The sequence below is a fragment of the Danio aesculapii genome, chromosome 9 (genome assembly GCF_903798145.1).
Source record: "Danio aesculapii chromosome 9, fDanAes4.1, whole genome shotgun sequence".
Classification (NCBI taxonomy): Eukaryota; Metazoa; Chordata; class Actinopteri; order Cypriniformes; family Danionidae; genus Danio; species Danio aesculapii.
Genome location: NC_079443.1, coordinates 53,546,927 through 53,567,726, shown reverse-complemented (window position 1 = coordinate 53,567,726; position 20,800 = coordinate 53,546,927). Strand labels below are relative to the sequence as shown.

The following is a 20,800-nucleotide window of genomic DNA, read 5'->3' as shown; positions in this document are numbered from 1 at the left end:
GAAGGAAGGATGATGGATGGATGGTAGGGTGGATGATAGGGTGTATAGAAGGAAGGAAGGATGGATGGAATGAATGAATGAAAGAAGAATGGATGGGATGAATGAATGCATACATGAAAGGAAGGAAGGAAGGAAGGAAGGAAGGAAGGAAGGAAGGATGGGTGGATGGGATGAATGACTGAATGAATGAATGAATGGATGGATGGATGGATGGATGGATGGATGGATGGATGGAAGGAATAAATGGAAGGAAGGATGGATGCATGGATGGATGGGATGAATGAATAAATTAATCAAAGAAAGGAAGGAAGGAAGGAAGGCAGGAAGGATGGATGGAAGGAAGGATGAACAGAAGGATGGAATGAATGACTGAAAGGATGAATGGATGGATGGATGGAATGAATAAATGAATGAATACAAGGAAGGATGGAATGAATGAATGACTGGATGAATGAATGGAAGGATGAACAGATGGATGGATGGATGGATGGATGGAATAAATGGAAGGAAGGGAAGGTAGGGTGGATGCATGGATGGGATGAATGGGATGAATGAATGAATGAATGAATGACAGGAAGGAAGGAAGGAAGGAAGGGAACAAAAGGATGGAATGAATGAATGAAAGGATGGATGGATGGATGGATGGATAGGATGAATAAATGAATGAATAGAAGGAAGGATGGAATGAATGAATGACTGGATGAATGAATGGAAGGATGAACAGATGGATGGATGGATGGATGGAATAAATGGAAGGAAGGGAAGGTAGGATGGATGCATAGATGGATGGGATGAATGGGATGAATGAATGAATGAAAGGAAGAAGAACAGAAGGATGGAATGAATGAATGAAAGGAGGGATGAAAGAAAAAAGACTCACTCGATGTACTTGAGCGAGACCTTCTGTGTGTGTTTGGTGCTGAGCGTCAGGATGTACATCTGAAGAGCAGCGAGACGAAGAGCCGTGTCGTATTTCAGCTCCGACCCAAAACGCTCCTGCACCACATCCTTACAGCTCTGCATTCAGAACACACACAAACACACACACACACACACACACACACACACACACACACACACACACACACACACAGAGTCAACAACACACCGCGTAACCTTTCCTCTGCTGTTTGCCTTCACAATCTCGATATCTGCACAGAATTATGCTGTATGCCATGTGCATGATAATAATAATTCATGAAATAATAATGCATGAAACCATTTACACTGCAGCAACTGTGTGTTCTTCACTGCTTAACATTTTACAGTCAATGCACATGCAGATAAAAACAAATAAATACATTAATTCATTAATAAATAAATAAATAAATAAAATAATAATATTCAGGTCAAAAGCATGTGACATTCAGGAAAAAGCACAAATATTGCATAACAACAACAACAACAACAACAATAATAATAATTATTATTATTATTTTTAAAATAAAAAAATAAGTAAATAAAGTTCAGATAAATTAAGCATGTGATATTTGAGGGAAAAAGCATAACTATTATAAAAACAAACAAACAAACAAACCAACCAATAAATAAATAAATAATAAAATATAAATATAAAAACTAAATGCTTTTAGTCAAAAGCATGTGATATTTGGAAAAAAAGCATAAATGTTACAAAAATAAAATAAAATAAATTTAAATAAAGTGAATAAACAAGTAATTCAGCTCAAAAGCATGTGAAAAGGATGTGAAATGTGATTTGGGAAAAGGCATAACTATTAAAAAAATAAATACAAATAAAACAAATGTAAATATTATTAAATAAGTAAGTAAATTAATTTCAGGTAAAAAAGCATGTGATATTTGGAAAAAAGCATAACTATTATAAAAAACAAACAAACAAACAAACAGACAAACAAACAGATAAATAAATAAATAAACAAACTTTAAGTCAAAAGTCAAAACCATGTGACATTTTGGAAAAAGCTTAAATATAATAAAATCTAAAATAAAATAAAATTCAAGTCAAAAGCATGTAATATTTGGGGGAAAAGCACAACTATTATAAAAAAATAAACAAACAGATAAACAAAAAAATAAGTAAATAATATTCAAGTCAAAAGCATGTAATATTTAGGGGAAAGCACAACTATTATAAAACATAAACAAACTATTATAAAACATAAACAAACAGATAAACAAAAAAATAAGTAAATAATATTCAAGTCAAAAGCATGTAATATTTAGGGGAAAGCACAACTATTATAAAACATAAACAAACAGATAAACAAAAAAATAAGTAAAAAATATTCAAGTCAAAAGCATGTAATATTTGGAAAAAAAGCATAACTATTATAAAAAATAAATAACAAACAAAAAAACAAACAATCAAACAAACAAACAGACAAATAAATAAATAAATAAAATTCAGTCAAAAGTATGTGACTTAGGAAAAAGCAAAAATATCATAAAAAGTAAATTAAATTAAATTAGTAAGTAAATAAATTTCAGGTGAAAAAATGTGATATTGAGGGGAAAAAGCATTAACTATTATAAACAATAAAATAAACAAACAAATAAATAAACAAACAAACAAACAAACAAACAAAGAAAAAAAATTCAAAAAAAATTCAAGTCAAAAGCATTTGATATTTGGAGAAAAAGCATAACTATTATAAAAAATAAATGAATAACAAACAAACAGATAAATAAATAAACAAACAAACAGATAAATAAATAAATAAATAAATAAATAAATAAATAAATAAATAAATAAATAAAAGTCAAAAGCATGTGATATTTGGGGGAAAAGCATGGTTATTATAAAAATAAATAAATAAATAACAAACATACAAACAAATAAATAAACAAATAAACAGACAAACAAACAAATAAATAAATAAATAAATTTCAGTCAAAAGTCAAAAGCATGTGATATTTGGCGAAAAAGCATAAAAATTTAAAAAGATTAAATGAGTAACAAACAGATAAATAAATAAATAAATAAATAAATAAATAAATAATAAAATTCAAGTCAAAAGCATGTGATATGTGGGAAAAAGCATAAATATATATATAAAAAGCAATAAATCAAAATTCATTTCAAAATCATGTGATATTTTGGAGGAAAGCACAAACATTATAAAATATAAAACGGTAAATCAAACCAAAACATATGTGAACCACAAACTTGCTCTCAAATGTGTTACCTGCACATAGAGATAATCAAAAGCAGCAGCATCTCTCCTCAGCAGATCTACAGGATCTTTAGGAAGGAAACTGATGCGGAAATAACACTTCATCTTATGTGAGCCCGGCCTCTGAGTCACCTAAAACAACAATAGCTCATTTAAACATCTGTCTGCGCTTCTTATAACTTCAGAAACACTTGTTATTGAATGCACAAACACATCAAACCTGTGTTAGCATCTCCTGTTCGTGTAAAAGCATCAGTTTTGTTGCAGATCCTTCCACCTTGTGCTCCAGCATCAGAGAGAAGTGCTCGATGCTTTTAATAGACAGCTTCTCTTGCAGCGTCAGAATAACATCCTTTCAGAAACACAACAATAAATACATCAGCTCTGTTATACATGATTATTACGCAGCTGTCAGGAATACGCCATTATGATAGGTCAGTCCAATTTTGTCCATTTCATAATAGTCAGCTTTGTGTTTTTGATTGTTTGGCGCCATCTTGTGTCTGAATAATGCTCAGGTTAGTGTATACTCCATCAGCTGTTTTAGTTTCTGTCTGCTTTGTGTTTTTGACTGTTTGGGGCCATCTTGTGTCTGAATAATGCTCAGGTTAGTGTATACTCCATCAGCTGTTTTAGTTCCTGTCTGCTTTGTGTTTTTGACTGTTTGGCACCATCTTGTGTCTGAATAATGCTCAGGTTAGTGTATACTCCATCAGCTGTTTTAGTTTCTGTCTGCTTTGTGTTTTTGACTGTTTGGCGCCATCTTGTGTCTGAATAATGCTCAGGTTAGTGTATACTCCATCAGCTGTTTTAGTTCCTGTCTGCTTTGTGTTTTTGACTGTTTGGCACCATCTTGTGTCTGAATAATGCTCAGGTTAGTGTATACTCCATCAGCTGTTTTAGTTTCTGTCAGCTTTGTGTTTGACTGTTTGGCACAATCTTGTGTCTGAATAATGCTCAGGTTAGTGTATACTCCATCAGCTGTTTTAGTTTCTGTCAGCTTTGTGTTTGACTGTTTGGCACCATCTTGTGTCTGAATAATGCTCAGGTTAGTGTATACTCCATCAGCTGTTTTAGTTTCTGTCAGCTTTGTGTTTTTGACTGTTTGGGGCCATCTTGTGTCTGAATAATGCGCAGGTTAGTGTATACTCCATCAGCTGTTTTAGTTTCTGTCAGCTTTGTGTTTTTGACTGTTTGGGGCCATCTTGTGTCTGAATAATGCGCAGGTTAGTGTATACTCCATCAGCTGTTTTAGTTTCTGTCAGCTTTGTGTTTTTGACTGTTTGGCGCCATCTTGTGTCTGAATAATGCACAGGTTAGTGTATACTCCATCAGCTGTTTTAGTTTCTGTCTGTTTTGTGTGTTTGACTGTTTGGTGCCATCTTGTGTCTGAATAATGCTCAGGTTAGTGTATACTCCATCAGCTGTTTCTGTCAGCTTTGTGTTTTTGACTGTTTGGTGCCATCTTGTGTCTGAATAATGCTCAGGTTAGTGTATACTCCATCAGCTGTTTCTGTCAGCTTTGTGTTTTTGACTATTTGGCGCCATCTTGTGTCTGAATAATGCTCAGGTTAGTGTATACTCCATCAGCTGTTTCTGTCAGCTTTGTGTTTTTGACTGTTTGGTGCCATCTTGTGTCTGAATAATGCTCAGGTTAGTGTATACTCCATCAGCTGTTTTAGTTTCTGTCAGCTTTGTGTTTGACAGTTTGGCACCATCTTGTGTCTGAATAATGCTCAGGTTAGTGTATACTCCATCAGCTGTTTCTGTCTGCTTTGTGTTTTTGACTGTTTGGTGCCATCTTGTGTCTGAATAATGCTCAGGTTAGTGTATACTCCATCAGCTGTTTTAGTTTCTGTCTGCTTTGCGTTTTTGACTGTTTGGCGCCATCTTGTGTCTTAATAATGCTCAGGTTAGTGTATACTCCATCAGCTGTTTTAGTTTCTGTCTGCTTTGTGTTTTTGACTGTTTGGTGCCATCTTGTGTCTGAATAATGCTCAGGTTAGTGTATACTCCATCAGCTGTTTTAGTTCCTGTCTGCTTTGTGTTTTTGACTGTTTGGCACCATCTTGTGTCTGAATAATGCTCAGGTTAGTGTATACTCCATCAGCTGTTTTAGTTTCTGTCTGCTTTGTGTTTTTGACTGTTTGGTGCCATCTTGTGTCTGAATAATGCTCAGGTTAGTGTATACTCCATCAGCTGTTTTAGTTCCTGTCTGCTTTGTGTTTTTGACTGTTTGGTGCCATCTTGTGTCTGAATAATGCTCAGGTTAGTGTATACTCCATCAGCTGTTTTAGTTTCTGTCTGCTTTGTGTTTTTGACTGTTTGGTGCCATCTTGTGTCTGAATAATGCTCAGGTTAGTGTATACTCCATCAGCTGTTTTAGTTCCTGTCAGCTTTGTGTTTGACTGTTTGGCACCATCTTGTGTCTGAATAATGCTCAGGTTAGTGTATACTCCATCAGCTGTTTTAGTTTCTGTCAGCTTTGTGTTTTTGACTGTTTGGCGCCATCTTGTGTCTGAATAATGCTCAGGTTAGTGTATACTCCATCAGCTGTTTTAGTTTCTGTCAGCTTTGTGTTTTTGACTGTTTGGGGCCATCTTGTGTCTGAATAATGCACAGGTTAGTGTATACTCCATCAGCTGTTTTAGTTTCTGTCTGCTTTGTGTTTGACTGTTTGGCGCCATCTTGTGTCTGAATAATGCTCAGGTTAGTGTATACTCCATCAGCTGTTTTAGTTTCTGTCAGCTTTGTGTTTTTGACTGTTTGGGGCCATCTTGTGTCTGAATAATGCACAGGTTAGTGTATACTCCATCAGCTGTTTTAGTTTCTGTCAGCTTTGTGTTTTTGACTGTTTGGGGCCATCTTGTGTCTGAATAATGCTCAGGTTAGTGTATACTCCATCAGCTGTTTTAGTTTCTGTCTGCTTTGTGTTTGACTGTTTGGCGCCATCTTGTGTCTGAATAATGCTCAGGTTAGTGTATACTCCATCAGCTGTTTTAGTTTCTGTCAGCTTTGTGTTTTTGACTGTTTGGCGCCATCTTGTGTCTGAATAATGCTCAGGTTAGTGTATACTCCATCAGCTGTTTTAGTTTCTGTCAGCTTTGTGTTTTTGACTGTCTAGTGCCATTTTGTGGCAACAGCTTGTTATATTATTTTAAGTGAAGTCGGTTTATTATAAAAAAATCCTATTGACCTTTTCATTTCATTTATGTATATATGTTTTATATAACAATTTGTCATGTCCTGATATGGAAAGATTGGAATTTAATATGGTATCCAAACATTTTCACATGCAAATATCCACAACGCTGATGTACCTTAATAGAGGTGTTGCAGTCAAACTTGAAGGATTTGGTTTGTCCGTTTTCCAGATAAACCTTCAACACGTTTGGCATGAAGAGCAAAGAATTATCCTTCACCGACTCCTGCAAAACAACATCATCATCCAGTTATTATATATAAAGTTTCTGATGGAGTTAATAACTAATACAATTCATTTGTATTTTTAAATTAACATCAACAGGGTAGTAGCTGTAATAAATATACACTCTCAGAAATGAAGGCTGTCATTTGGGTAGTACCATTTCAAAATATACAAACATGTCGAGACCTTTGAGAAAGTTATGTATATATTTTTAGCATCTTAGATCAATTAAACCACTACAATACAGCCATAAACCTTCTAGTTTCCAATAAATGGATGAATAAAACAACTTGATGTCTTTTATCTGCTGAATAATCCATCACTGAGTCACAAATTTGCATATTCACATTCATTAACATCTCATCATGCCACTAATGGAGGAATAAGAATAAACAAACGCTATCATTTACGTAACATGTCTTTGTAATCTTCATCACAATGCAATAATGTGAAATCACTTTCCGATGTCAATCCGCTTATGCTGCAAAACGTCCACTTTTCACAATCCAATCAATCTCAGATGATTATAATCAAAACCCGACACTCTCTTCCTCTCTGAATCTCCGCTTTTACGCAGAAACGTCACATCATGAAGTTCAGATGAGTTGTAAACAGAGCTGGATTATATGCAATCTGTATTACGTAATCAGATTACAAAAATTTGATTACTTGTAATTCGAGTACACGACTTAAAAAAAAACCTATATAATAAATAAATAAATTAAGTAAATAATTAAAAAAATAAAATTAAAGTGAAAATAAATTACATAAAACTAGCTAAAAAAACAATCATAGATATAATTAAAGTAAATAAAACTAAAAATGTAAATAAAAAAAAAATACAAAATTAAAACCCATTTTTTATTTTAGCATGTTGTCAATTTTGATATTTTAAAGTTTAGTTAAAACTAAAGAAGAACGACTAAAACAAGTATTTAATACAATTAAACTGTTGTGCAGACTTGGTCATTTTTCTGCATTAAGTTTGAGCTTTCTATAATCTGGATTATGTAATCAGATTACAAATATCAGATTACTTATTAATATTAATAAGTAGTGGCACGGTGGCTTAGTGGTTAGCACTGTCGCCTCACAGCAAGAAGGTCGCTGGTTCGAGTCCCGGCTCAGTCAGTTGGCATTTCTGTGTGGAGTTTGCATGTTCTCCCCGTGTTGTTGCGGGTTTCCTCTGGGTGCTCCGGTTTCTCCCACAATGCAAACACATGTGCTATATTTGCGTGAATGTAAGAGTGTATAGGTGTTTTCAAGTAATGGGTTGCGGCTGTAAGTGCATCCGCTGTGTAAAACATGTGCTGGAATAGTTGGCGGTTCATTCCACTGTGGTGACCCTTGATTAAAAACAGAGACTAAGGCGAAGGAAAATGAATGAATAAAATAAAAAGTAACCACGATTAATGAAAACAAGTTAATAATAAAAACCAAACAAAAATTAAAACTGGTCTGCAGACCTAATAGTGTTTTCTGCACTGAGTTTGACTTATTCGTAATTGTGATCAGATTACTAGTAATTAGAGTAAACTACTTTTTAATATACTCATAATTAGATTACAGTTACTTTATGATTACATATCATTTACACGATGGCAGTAATTTGTTTATAATTCACTGATTCTTTATTAATGTTTATATTGTTTAAGAACAAAACTGCCGCTTGTATACATCCATGATTCTTCATGTTTTTATTGTTTGATGTTTTCATTTTTTTGCACTTCATGTGTTCATTTCATTTTCCTTCAGCTTAGTCCCTTTATTCATGAGGTGTCGCCACAGCGGAATGAACTGCCAAATTAACAAGCATATGCTTTACACAGGGGCGATGTGGTGGCACAGTGGGTAGCACTGTTGCCTCACAGCAAGAAGGTCACTGGTTTGAGTCCTGACTGGGTCAGTTGGCGTTTCTGTGTAGAGTTTGCATGTTCTCCCTATGCTGGCATGGGTTTCCTCCGGGTGCTCCGGTTTCCCCCACAAGACCAAAGACATGTGCTATAGGTGAATTGGGTAAGCTAAAACTGTCCGTAGTGTGTGTGTGTGTGTGTGAATGAGCGTGTATGGATGTTTTCCAGTGATGGGTTGCAGCTGGAAAAGCATCCGCTGCGTAAAACATATGCGGGATAAGTTGGCGATTCATTCCACTGTGGCAACCCTAGATTAATAAAGTTACTAAGCCGAAAAGCAAATGAATAAATGTTTTACACAGCAGATGCCCTTCCAGCAGTAACCCAGTACTGGGAAACATCCATACACACACACTCATACACTACGGCCAATTTAGTTCATCAATTCCCCTATAGCGCATGTGTTTGGACTGTGGGGGAAACCGGAGCACCTGGAGGAAACCCACAACAACAAGAACATGCAAACTCCACACAGAAACGCCAAATGACCCAGCCGAAACTCGAACCAGCTTCCTTCCTGCTGTGAGGCAACAGTGCTAACCACTAAGCCACCATGCCGCCACCCCTTCATGTGTTTTATTTTATTATATATTTGATGCTGCTGTGATATTACAGTCAATTAAATGTTGGCAATATTGTTTTTTGGGTAACACTTTATAATAACTACACACTAAGAGTCATCTAATAATCATTAGTATATAGTGAATTCATTATCTGTTAAGCATTACCTCTACATTAATAAACGTTAGTAAGCAGTTTATAACTGCAGTTACAAATTCTGTATTATTGACTTGTAAGCACATTTATAATGGGCTTAATAATCTTATTTTCATACGTTGTTAATGAATAATTTTTCATTACTAAATTAAGTATTGCATTATTTACAAACTAGTTGTTTAAGAATAGTTGGTTGTTTTTTAAGAATGAGTTAGTAAATGATTAATAAACTATTCAAATTAATCAAAATTCTAATTATATATCTTATTATTCAGACATATACTAATAGTAAATTTGTGTGTTAATAAATGCTTTATTAACTCAACTTCATGCAGTTTTGTGACCTAATCTAAAGTGAGGACTATTTATGCTTTATAAATCCCTTATAAATGACAAGTAAAGGCAGGAAAAATGAAAAATAAATGACATTATTGATTTCTATTCATTTGAAGATGCACAAATCAAACTGCATCAAATGAAAAATAAATCTCTGCAACCTTCTCTAAAATAAGATTACTGCACAGTTTAAAGATTGCATCTTATTATATTGTTAAATTATTATACTGTTGTTGTTGTTGTTTTATCCAATTTTATGTCATATTTTGACTCCTGTTATTCAGCAATGTTTAAACTTTACAGTCATTTTACTTTTTAGATGAGATTGCAAAGATTATTGTTCATTTGATACTGAGCCTTTAATTGTCATTTATAAGGGGTATATAAAGCATGAATAGTCCTCACTTTAGGTCACAAAACTGCATGAAGTTGAGTTAATAAAGCATTTATTAACATACACATTAACTATTAATATATGCCTGAATATTAAGACATATAAACGTTAATTTCAATAGTTTATTAATCATTTATCAACTCATTCTGAATGATCTTAAAAAAAACTCCATTTACTCTTAAATACAAATGATTTGTAAATAATTCAATACTTAATTTAGTAATGAAAAATCAACCGGTTCCAAATTATGAAAGTACAATTATTAAGCCCATTATAAATGTGCTTACAAGACAATAATACAGCATCTGTAACTGCAGTTATAAACTGCTTACTAACGTTTATTAATGTAGAGTTAATGCTTAACAGATAATAAATTCACTAGATGCTAATGATCAATAAATTATTTATAGTGTGTAGTTATTATTAAGTGTTAGCGTTTTTTTGTAATGTTGCTACTTTCTAAATGCACTTATATTGAAGCAAACATTAGTGATTTAATTTTATTCAGTGTTACCATCAGGAAAAAAACACTCTATTAGTGTGTGTACTGTAAAGTATTAACTATCCATTATTGTACTTTAAAAACAGCTGTTAATGCTCTTGTGGCTAATAATTAAAATATTTAATTATTGTATCATTTAAATAGCACAAAATTATACTGCTTCAACATTTAGTTGAAGTCAAAATTATTCACCCTCCTTTTAATTTTTGGTTCCAAGACAAATATTTCCCAAATGATGTTGAACAGATTCAGGAATTTTTCACAGTATTTCCTATTTATTATAATCTTTTTTCTTCTATAGAAAGTTTTATTTGTTTTATTTCGGCTAGAATAAAAGCATTATCTAATTTTTTAAAACCCATTTTGAGGTCAATATTATTATCCCCTTTAAGCAATATTAGTTTTGGATTGTCTCCAGAACAAACCACTGTTATACAATGACTTGCCTAATTACCCTAACTTTACCCTAATTAACCTAGTTAAGCCTTTACATGTCACTTTAAGCTGAATACTAGTATGTTGAAGAATATCTAGTCTAATATTATTTACTGTCATCATAAAATAAATCAATGAGTTATTAAACTATTATGTTTAGAAATGTGTTGATAAAATCTGCTCTCCGTTAAACAGAAATTGGAGGAAAAACTAAACAGGAGGGCTAATAATACAGACTTAAACTGTATGTGAAATCAAATAAGAGTTAGCAAAAAAGTAATCTAAATGTAATCCAAAAGTAGTCAGATAACATTACCATAATTGTGTAATCTACCCGATTATATTACAGATTTTGTTGTGTAATTTCAGCAGCTGATTGCAGTTCATAGGTAATAAGTAATAAGCTGTAAATGTACAAATTAAATGAAAAATATGAGCTGCATGACATGCTTTCCAAGCAAAACGTGTCATTTTTCACTCACCGGTACTTGTCCATTAATAATGACTTCTTCAGCAAAGCGCACTTTGACCGGATTGGATTTCAACTTGGCCTTTTTAGCTGCACTGATGAAGGCAGATTTGGGAGACTGGTGGGAACAAAAGCAGAAATATTACTGAAAAATCAGTTTTATTAGGTTATTATCTTCTAGTCTAATAAGCAGATCTACATGAAACTGCAGCAGGGTTATGGTCTTTAACAAAAACTAAACCTAAAAGCATAATAAAAAGAAACTGAATATTGAGTGAAATTATACTATTTATTTCAGCATTTCTTTTAGTTTAACATTAAGTACAAAAAATGTAAACAAATACAAATTAATAAACGTACTCGAAGTGCTAAAAAGTCAAATAAATGGAAAAAATCATGGCGAAACATGCAACAAGTTTACTATAAACTAACTAAAATAAAGAAAAAATATAGAGAAGTGATATACAGTAGTCAACATTTGAAGTGGATCAAAACAGTTTATCAAAATACTCCTAAGACAAGAACAGGTGTTGTTGAATAGTTTCCAGACAACTTTAATGAACGGTTTTGATCCACTTCAAATGTATTTATTCAATATAAGTATTGAACATGGCATATTTTTTTCCTGGGAGTAATACTTCTAAAGGAGCTGTTGACATGGAACTGAACCAGATTTTGGTAAAAACTCAAACAATAAAAACATAAAAAATAAAACAAATCTAAATAAAAAATGTTCAGTGTATGGATGACAGAAGGAGAAAGTACTCAACTGCTGAAACATATTTAATACTTTATATATAAAAGGCTTGTTTGGTGCTGGCAGCGTAAAGACACCCCTCATATAGAGAATGAAGTCACATGCATTGCTCAGGTGTGAGTTTCGTACAGACTTAACAGAGGGTATAAATCTTGATGGTTCTGTGGATCTCATCTATCCGATCTGTCACGTTTCACATATGTTTTGTTGTTGTTTTCTGTTTTGCGTTCACTCCTCTCTCATCCGTTGTGCATCCTATCCTGTTTTAGGTGTGCAACCATTGGTCGAAGGGGCCGTCAATCATATCGTGACTCAATCGGCGTGCCAATCAGGAGCTGGTCCGCACAGTATAAAATTCGTGCGCCTGCGCTGTTCTCCAGGAGTGCTTGGCTCACCGCCAAACTCCTCGCTTGTGTTGGCCGGCCTGTCCATTTGTGTTTGTTTAGTTTAGTTTGGTTTAATTTGGTTGCTGTTGCTGTACGGTGTCATTTCTCTGGATTTAGTGATCGATATTTTAGATTAGCTTGTTGTGCAGCTCAATTTAGGATCTATTGAGAAGTTGACCGATCTTTATGAGAATTGAATTAATAGCTCTTGTTTTGCTAACGGCTAACAGTGTGTACTTCACGAGAACTCTAGTAATGTAAGCAGCTTAGTATATCTATTTGTTAGTTCGTTTATGGAGGCGTTGCCACATGTGTAATTATGTTTTGGAGTAGTTATGAAGTTTAGTTAAGCTACGTGCTGAAGATTACGGTTTTGTTCCTGCATTTTTTTTTGGTTAGTCAGTTTAGTGAGTTGGGGTTTAGTTAGATTGTTTTGTTATACTTATTTCTTTGTTTTGGCAACACTCCTGCTTTCTTTGTATAATTCGATTATTTAAAATTACATCTAATTTCCTTTATTCATTGTTTGACATTCTCTGTTTAATAAATACTTTTTGTTTCACTAACCAGCAGTTGTGTCTTCTCCTTGTTCATCCAGCATCATTAGACTCTCTGATTGTTACGTTTAATCCATTTAATATCTTAATAACTTAAACACTGAGCTTTATTCTGTATTTTCTATTGGATTCGGCTCAAGTGATCGGCTGGGCCATTCTACAGCTTGATTTTCTTTCTCTAAAAGCATCTGAGAGCCTCCTTGGCTGTGTTTTGGATCATTGTCTTGCTGAAATGGTTTCATTTTCATCCTCACTGATCATTCTTGAGATGTTTCAGCAGCTTCATTGGAGTACACCTGTGGTCAATACAGTTGATTGGACATGATTTGAAAAGGCATACACCTGTCTATATAAGGTCCCAGGGTTGACAGTGCATGTCAAAGCACAAACCAAGCATGAAGACAAAGGAATTGTCTGTAGACCTCAGAGACAGGATTGCTGCTCTAAAAGTTCCAGTGAGCACAGCGGCCTCCATCATCTGTAAGTGGAAGATGTTTGAACCACTAGGACTCTACCTAGAGCTGGCCGGCCATCTAAGCTGAGTGATCGGGGGAGAAGGGCCTTAGTCAGTGAGGTGATCAATAACCCGATGGTCACTTTGTCTGTGCTCCAGCGTTCTTCTGTGGAGAGAGGAGAACCTTACAGAAGGACAACCATCTACGCAACAATCCACCAATCAGGCCTGTATGGTAGAGTGGCCAGACTGAAGCCACTCCTCGTCTGGAATTTGCCAAAAGGCATCTGAAGGACTCTCAGACCATAAGAAACTAAACTCTCTGGTCTGATAAGACTCAAATTGAACTCTTTGGAGTGAACGCCACGTTACGTTTGGAGAATAGCAGGCAGCGCAAAACACCAGGCTATTAGCATCCCTACAGTGAAGCATGGTGGTGTCAGCATCATGCTGTGGGGATGTACATCCTGAATGAAAACCTGCTTCAGAGTGCTCTTGACCTCAGACTGGGGCGACGGTTCATCTTCCAGCAGGACAATAACCCAAAGCACACAGCCAAAATACCAATGGAGTGGCTTCACAACAACTTGGTGAATGTCCTTGAGTGGCCCAGCCAGAGCCCAGATCTAAATCCTATTGAACATCTATGGAGAGATCTGAATATGGCTGTACACCGTCGCTGTCCATCCAACCTGATAGAGCTTTAGGAATTTTTGCCCATTCCTCTTTGCAGTACCTCTAAAGACAGGTGCTGAGCTTGTGGCATCATATTCAAAAAGACTTGAGGCTGTAATCGCTCCCAAAGGTGCATCAACAAAGTATTGAGCAAAGGCTGTGAATACTGATGTACATGTGATCTTCAGCTTTTTTATTTTGAATAAATTTGCAACAATTTCAAAAACTCTTGTTTCACATTGTCATTATGGGGGATTGTGTGTAGAATGTGCAGGAAATAAAGGAATTTAATCCAGTTTGGAATAAGACTGTAATATAAACAAATTTGGAAAAAGTGAAGCGCTATTAATACTTTCCGGATGCACTATGTATGTGTGTATATATATGTATATATATATATATATATGTATATATGTATATATATATATATATATATATATATGTATATATATATATATATATATATATATATATATATATATATATATATATATATATATATATATATATATATATATATATATATATATATATATATATATATATATATATATATATATATATGTATATATATATATGTATATATATATATATATATATATATATATATGTATATATATATATATATGTATATATATATATATATATATATATATATATATATATATATATATATATGTATATATATATATATATATATATATATATATATATATATATATATATGTATATATATATATATATATATATATATATATATGTATATATATATATATATATATATATATATATATATATATATACACATATATATATATATATACATATATATATATACATATATATATATACATATATATATATATATATATATATATATATATATATATATGTATATATATATATATATATATATATATATATATATATATATATATATATGTATATATATATATATATATATATATATGTATATATATATATATGTATATATATATATGTATATGTATATATATATATGTATATGTATATATATATATGTATATATATATATATATGTATATATATATATATATATATATATATATATATATATATATATATATATATATATATATATATATATATATATGTATATATGTATATATGTATATATATATATATATATATATATATATATACATATATACACTGAGTTTGAAGCTAAATCTTTAGAGATCTGCAGAATGGATTTAAATATGGATACTGCAGAATGATTAGTAGATCAATGCCTGATCAAATAAGCCAAAATACACAGTGAAACAGTGTTAAGTGTTAATCAGTATGTCGAGCATCACAATTCTCTGCTTCGCAGTATTTCTGATGAAAAAAAGCACTTACAGGATACGGCTGCACCACTGTCAGGATGATGGACTCCTTACAACTCCTGCAAAATAAGAATAATGATCATCAGAAAGTGCAAAACACTCCTGGAGCCTGTACTTTAAAGCCAGATTAGCTAGTTAGCCAGTTAAGTTCCAGTTTAGTTATTGCACCAATCCTGGGTTTTAGGTACCATATGGGGGAACTTTGATTTAATTATGCTTAGTTGCTATTCTAGCTTACACTGCATGGCTAACCTGCTCCAGAGAATGATATGTTTAGATTATGGTTCCGGCTATGTTCAGTTAACATTTGGCTAATATTCAGTTACCATTCTGGTTATGTTTAGGCTATGTTAAGGATATGTTCCGGCTATGTTAAGGATATGTTCTGGCTATGTTCCGTTAATGTTCTACTTATGTTTAGATAATGTTAAGGTAATATTCAGTTACCATTCTGGTTATGTTCAGGCTATGTTAAGGATATGTTCTGGCTACGTTCAATTAATGTTCAGATAATGTTAAGGTAATATTCAGTTACCAATTACGCTATGTTTAGGTTATGTTCAGCCAATGATCTGGCTATGTTCAGGCTATGTTCAGGCATTGTTCAGTTAATTAGGTTCAGGCTATGTTAAGGATATTTTCTGGCTATGTTTCGTTAATGTTCTGGTTATGTTCAGATAATATTAAGGTAATATTCAGTTACCATTCTGGTTATGTTCAGGCTATGTTCTGGTTATGTTCAAGTAATATTCTGGTTATGTTCGTGTAATGTTCGGCTAATATTCAGTTACCATTCTGGTTATGTTCAGGCTATGTTAAGGATATGTTTTGGCTAAGTTCAGTTAATGTTCAAATAATGTTAAGGTAATTTTCAGTTAACATTCAGGCTATGTTCAGGCAATGATCAGTTAATGTTTTGGTTATGTTCAGGCTATGTTAAGGATATGTTCTGACTATGTTCCGTTAATGTTCTGCTTATGTTCACATAATGTTAAGTTAATATTCAGTTACCATTCAGGCTATATTCCTGCAATTTTCAGACTATGTTTGGGTTATGTTTAGGCTATGTTCAGGCTATGTCTGGCCATGTTCAGGTTATGTTTAGGTCATATTCTGGCTATGTTTAGGTTATATTCAGGTAATGTTTCAGGCTATGTTCAGGCTATATTCTGGCCATGTTCAGGCTGTCTGGCCATGTTCAGGCTATGTTCTGACTATGTTCAAGTTATGTCTGGCTAATGTTCAGGTTATGCTCTAGGCACTTTTTTCCACTTCTACTTTTCGGTTTTATTTAATTGTTTTTGCTTTTAAATTAGTTTTAATTTTACAGATTGATTTCTCATTACTTTTAAGTATTTTTTGGAGTGGTAGAGTGATGGAGTAGATTACCTGACCAGGTCGATCACTCTTTCCCTTGGAGCCGAACTCACAGGTTCCTCATTTATCATCACGATTTCATCTCCTGGGATCAGCTTTCCTTCTGAAGGCCCTCCTGCACATTCATCACACATGGACACACGCACACAGATAAACACACAGACACAAAGAGAGATGCAGACACACACATACACACATGCAGACAAACACACAAAAACATAGATAGAGATGCAAAGACACACACAGAGATGCAGACACAAACACACACACACACACACATACACACAGAGAGATGCAACGACACACACACAGACAGACACACACACACAGACAGACAGACAGACAGGCAGACACACACAGAAACAAACACACACAAACACACGAACACAAACACACGAGCACAAAAACACACACACACACACACACTCATACAGACACATGCAGACAGACATACACGCACACACAGATATGCACAGTTGCACACCCAGAAACACACACACACACACACACACACACACAGGGAGAGAGAGAGTCTATTTGAGCCTATTTTCAATAAAAGTGGTGTGTTCCTTTAAAGACTTACGCAATCTAGTTATTAGTTCCCTTCATTTGCATAAAATTTAAATATTCATACATTACATGTTCCTGATCTAAATGTACCAGCCGAGTTAGATGATATGCAAATCCATTTCAGATCATTAACAATCTGATAATGCCGTCCAAACTGGCACAATAACAACCGCAGATGGTAAACTCAGGCCCTGCTCTGTTCTTCCAAGAATAAAACCACAGAGTTTAAAAGAGCAGGTCATGCGGGCTTACAAACACTTATTTAAAGTTTATAACATGGCTATCCTTCAATGTCAACAGTGCACAACAAATAAAAGACATCGTCTCTCAAAAGAAAGAGTCGACTCTGAATCACCTTAAAGATTCATTATATTTTCAAATCTGTTGTCTGCTACTGATCTTCAGCAATATATTCAAAGTAACTAATTTGCATAATCCCATGCCTCTTGTGACATACAAACAGTCTGAACAGTCTGTTTTGTTACACACACTGTAAGACCAATCAAAACAGACTTTGGCCTGATAGCCAATCAAAACAGAGTTGGCTTATTGAAGGGGGAGGGGCTTACAGAACTTAAACTCTGAACTGATTTAAACAAATCGTATCAAAATCACTCTATATTGACTCTAATATTAAACATATTCTGAAAAAAATTACAATGTGTTCTGACTTTAGATGCATTTAAATCTGTTATATGGATGCGACACAATATTAGGATGCTTTTAAAATACCGTAAGAGCAGCTCTTCAATAAACATTTTCATTTGTATCTCTGCATGTGCTGTACGTTTTATATGTAAACGGTAGTGCTGTTGAACGATTAACAGCAACTAAATCGCATACAAAATAAAAGTTTACCATTTTGTACTGTGTATTTTTTATTTTGTACACAACATTTTAAATCCATCTGTGTGTGTGAGCATACAGTCAACCCCATAATTATTCACACCCCGGCAAAGTTTTTGTTCAAATGTGAATAACTTTTTTTTACCACAGTAGCTGTTTCCATCCAAAAATGCGAATGAACTTTATGCGTAAAGCTGGATTATCGCATTGAAGATGTACGAATAAAGCAGCGTTCGATCCAACGAGTCAAAGCGAACAAAATCGTCACTTCCTGATTAACTGGCGCCAAATATCAACAGTAAAAACTGAATTTGCTGCGGTAGGAGAAGCGGCATCAATCTGCTCTTCATCTAATAAATGACTTGCGCCTCAGAAGGCAATCCTGACACGCAGTGAACACGCGGTGGCGTTTGACGGTGTCAGACAGACGCTCTTGATTCTGGAGGTCATTATTATTATAATAACACTAGTACTTAAACAGTAATGTGTTTCAGAATGACCAAATCAACAGTTCAGATGGTTTACAGTGTGCTCAGCCTGCTGCTTTGTCCATTTACACACATTTTGATCATCACATGATCTCTTATAACAAAATCACGTGACTTTTTTTAATGCGTATACTGAAATTTGTGCGGTAAAAGTGTTTCCATCGTGGTTTATGTGCATCTTTTCTTATCGAATAAAAAGTTTATCCTACTCAGTTATGCACAAACGTTTTATATGCGCATTTTCAAAATATGTGCGCATCATGGCGTTTCCATCAACTGTTTTTTTGATGCGCATATGGAAAATGTGCATAAAAATAAGGGGATGGTCGGCGCCAGTGGTGTAGTGGTTAGTGCGTTGACACATGCACTCCGGTGCTCATGGCGACCAGAGTTCGATTCCCGCCTCGCGGTCCTATGCCGATCCTTCCCCTCTCTCTGCTCCCCATGCTTTCCTGACAATACCCTCTACTTTCCTATTAAATAAAGGTGAAAACCCTAAAAAAAAATTATTATTAAAAAAAAAATAAATAAATAAATAAATAAATAAATAAGTGGATGGAAACATAGCTAGTGATGCCTCTTGTACATCGTCTTTTTATCTTTTAGGAGAAGCCCGTGTCATTTCTGGTCAAAAAATGGCTTAAATCAGAATTGGCCAGGGATATGAATAATTCCAGGCTTGATTATAAATTAAGCCACCCTTAAATGGATAAAAAAACAAAAACAATGAATATAGCTAATAAAAAACAAATAATAAATAAATAAATAAATAAATGTAACATACACACACCCACACATGTATAGAACATGTTTATTTATACTTATTCCATGGTCTGTAGAAATTCTTGATTCTGATTGGCTGGAGGGTGTGCATTATTATTTTATTGAAATGCACAGGTAGTTCCAGTCAGTTTTGATCACAGTTCGAAATAAATGCGTTTCTCCCAAATGTTTATAATTACCATAACAACTGGCATGTGCTGCACAGGAAAACGATGAGGACTGTTAATGGTGGACGGGAGTTCACAAAATTAGGAAAATACTCATGAATTATGCCACAAAATCAAGTTTTAAGAGTTGTTCAAGAGAGAATATAGTTATTTTAAAGTCGAATCGTTTCCCAGAGATGGGTTGCAGCTGCAAGGGCATCCGCTGTGTAAAACATGTGCTGGATAAGTTGGCGGTTCATTCCGCTGTGGCAACCCCGGATTAATAAAGGGACTAAGGCGAAAAGAAATTGAATGAATGAATAAATAAAGTCGAATCGGCAGTTTATATATAAGGATAGAGCATCTTTAAAAATGTTGGAAGCTTTCTCTTTAATGCATCTCATGTGCCCTTAAACTGGCGTTTCATAACATACAGCTTTGTGAATGTTTTATTTCATGTGTATAGACTTGTATAGATTAATGTGTTTTAATAATCGTAACATTATTCTACTTAAAGCAAGCAGTCTTTTTGTTAGATTAATTGCATGAGATCAGTTTACCTAGCCTAATCCTTTAATTTGAAATGAGGCATAATAACCCGATTTACTTACTTTAGATGGTCAAAAATATTTGTTAAAGGGATTTTTATAAAAACAGCATGTTAAAACTCAAGTGTGAAGGCTTAAAGTTGATAGGAATCTTTAATTTCATTCACCAATGCGTAACATATTCCTAAAGGGCATTTAATTGATTTTGTACTTTATTAAGATTTGTGTGTTGATTATGAAATGTAAACCACGGGAATTCTGCTATGGGTAGTCCAGCTTTCACAGTTTGAAAGGTAATGTTAAGAGAAAGCCAATATACATACAGATTCTCCCTCATCGGAGAACTGGTAGAAAGTAGACAATAGAAATATGTGTGACTGGAAACACACTCCAGGTGTGACTGGGAAAGTCTTATTTGTCCACCTGTGATCGGATTAGTACACACACACACACACATATACATATATATATATATATATACATACATATATATATATA

General features: G+C 33.9%; 1 protein-coding gene across 1 annotated transcript in view; it reads right to left on the bottom strand.

Moving 5' to 3' along the window:
* The window catches only part of frmpd4 (FERM and PDZ domain containing 4), a 119,194-nt gene that overhangs the window by 52,468 nt on the left and 45,926 nt on the right, over positions 1 to 20,800 (bottom strand). The window contains exons 4-10 of the mRNA XM_056465984.1: positions 16,934 to 17,036; positions 15,558 to 15,603; positions 11,362 to 11,466; positions 6,476 to 6,583; positions 3,376 to 3,507; positions 3,168 to 3,287; positions 881 to 1,017 (exon numbers count right to left, since the gene is read on the bottom strand). Of these exons, the coding sequence (XP_056321959.1) occupies positions 881 to 1,017; positions 3,168 to 3,287; positions 3,376 to 3,507; positions 6,476 to 6,583; positions 11,362 to 11,466; positions 15,558 to 15,603; positions 16,934 to 17,036 (751 nt within the window). The remainder of the gene's footprint in view (positions 1 to 880; positions 1,018 to 3,167; positions 3,288 to 3,375; positions 3,508 to 6,475; positions 6,584 to 11,361; positions 11,467 to 15,557; positions 15,604 to 16,933; positions 17,037 to 20,800) is intronic.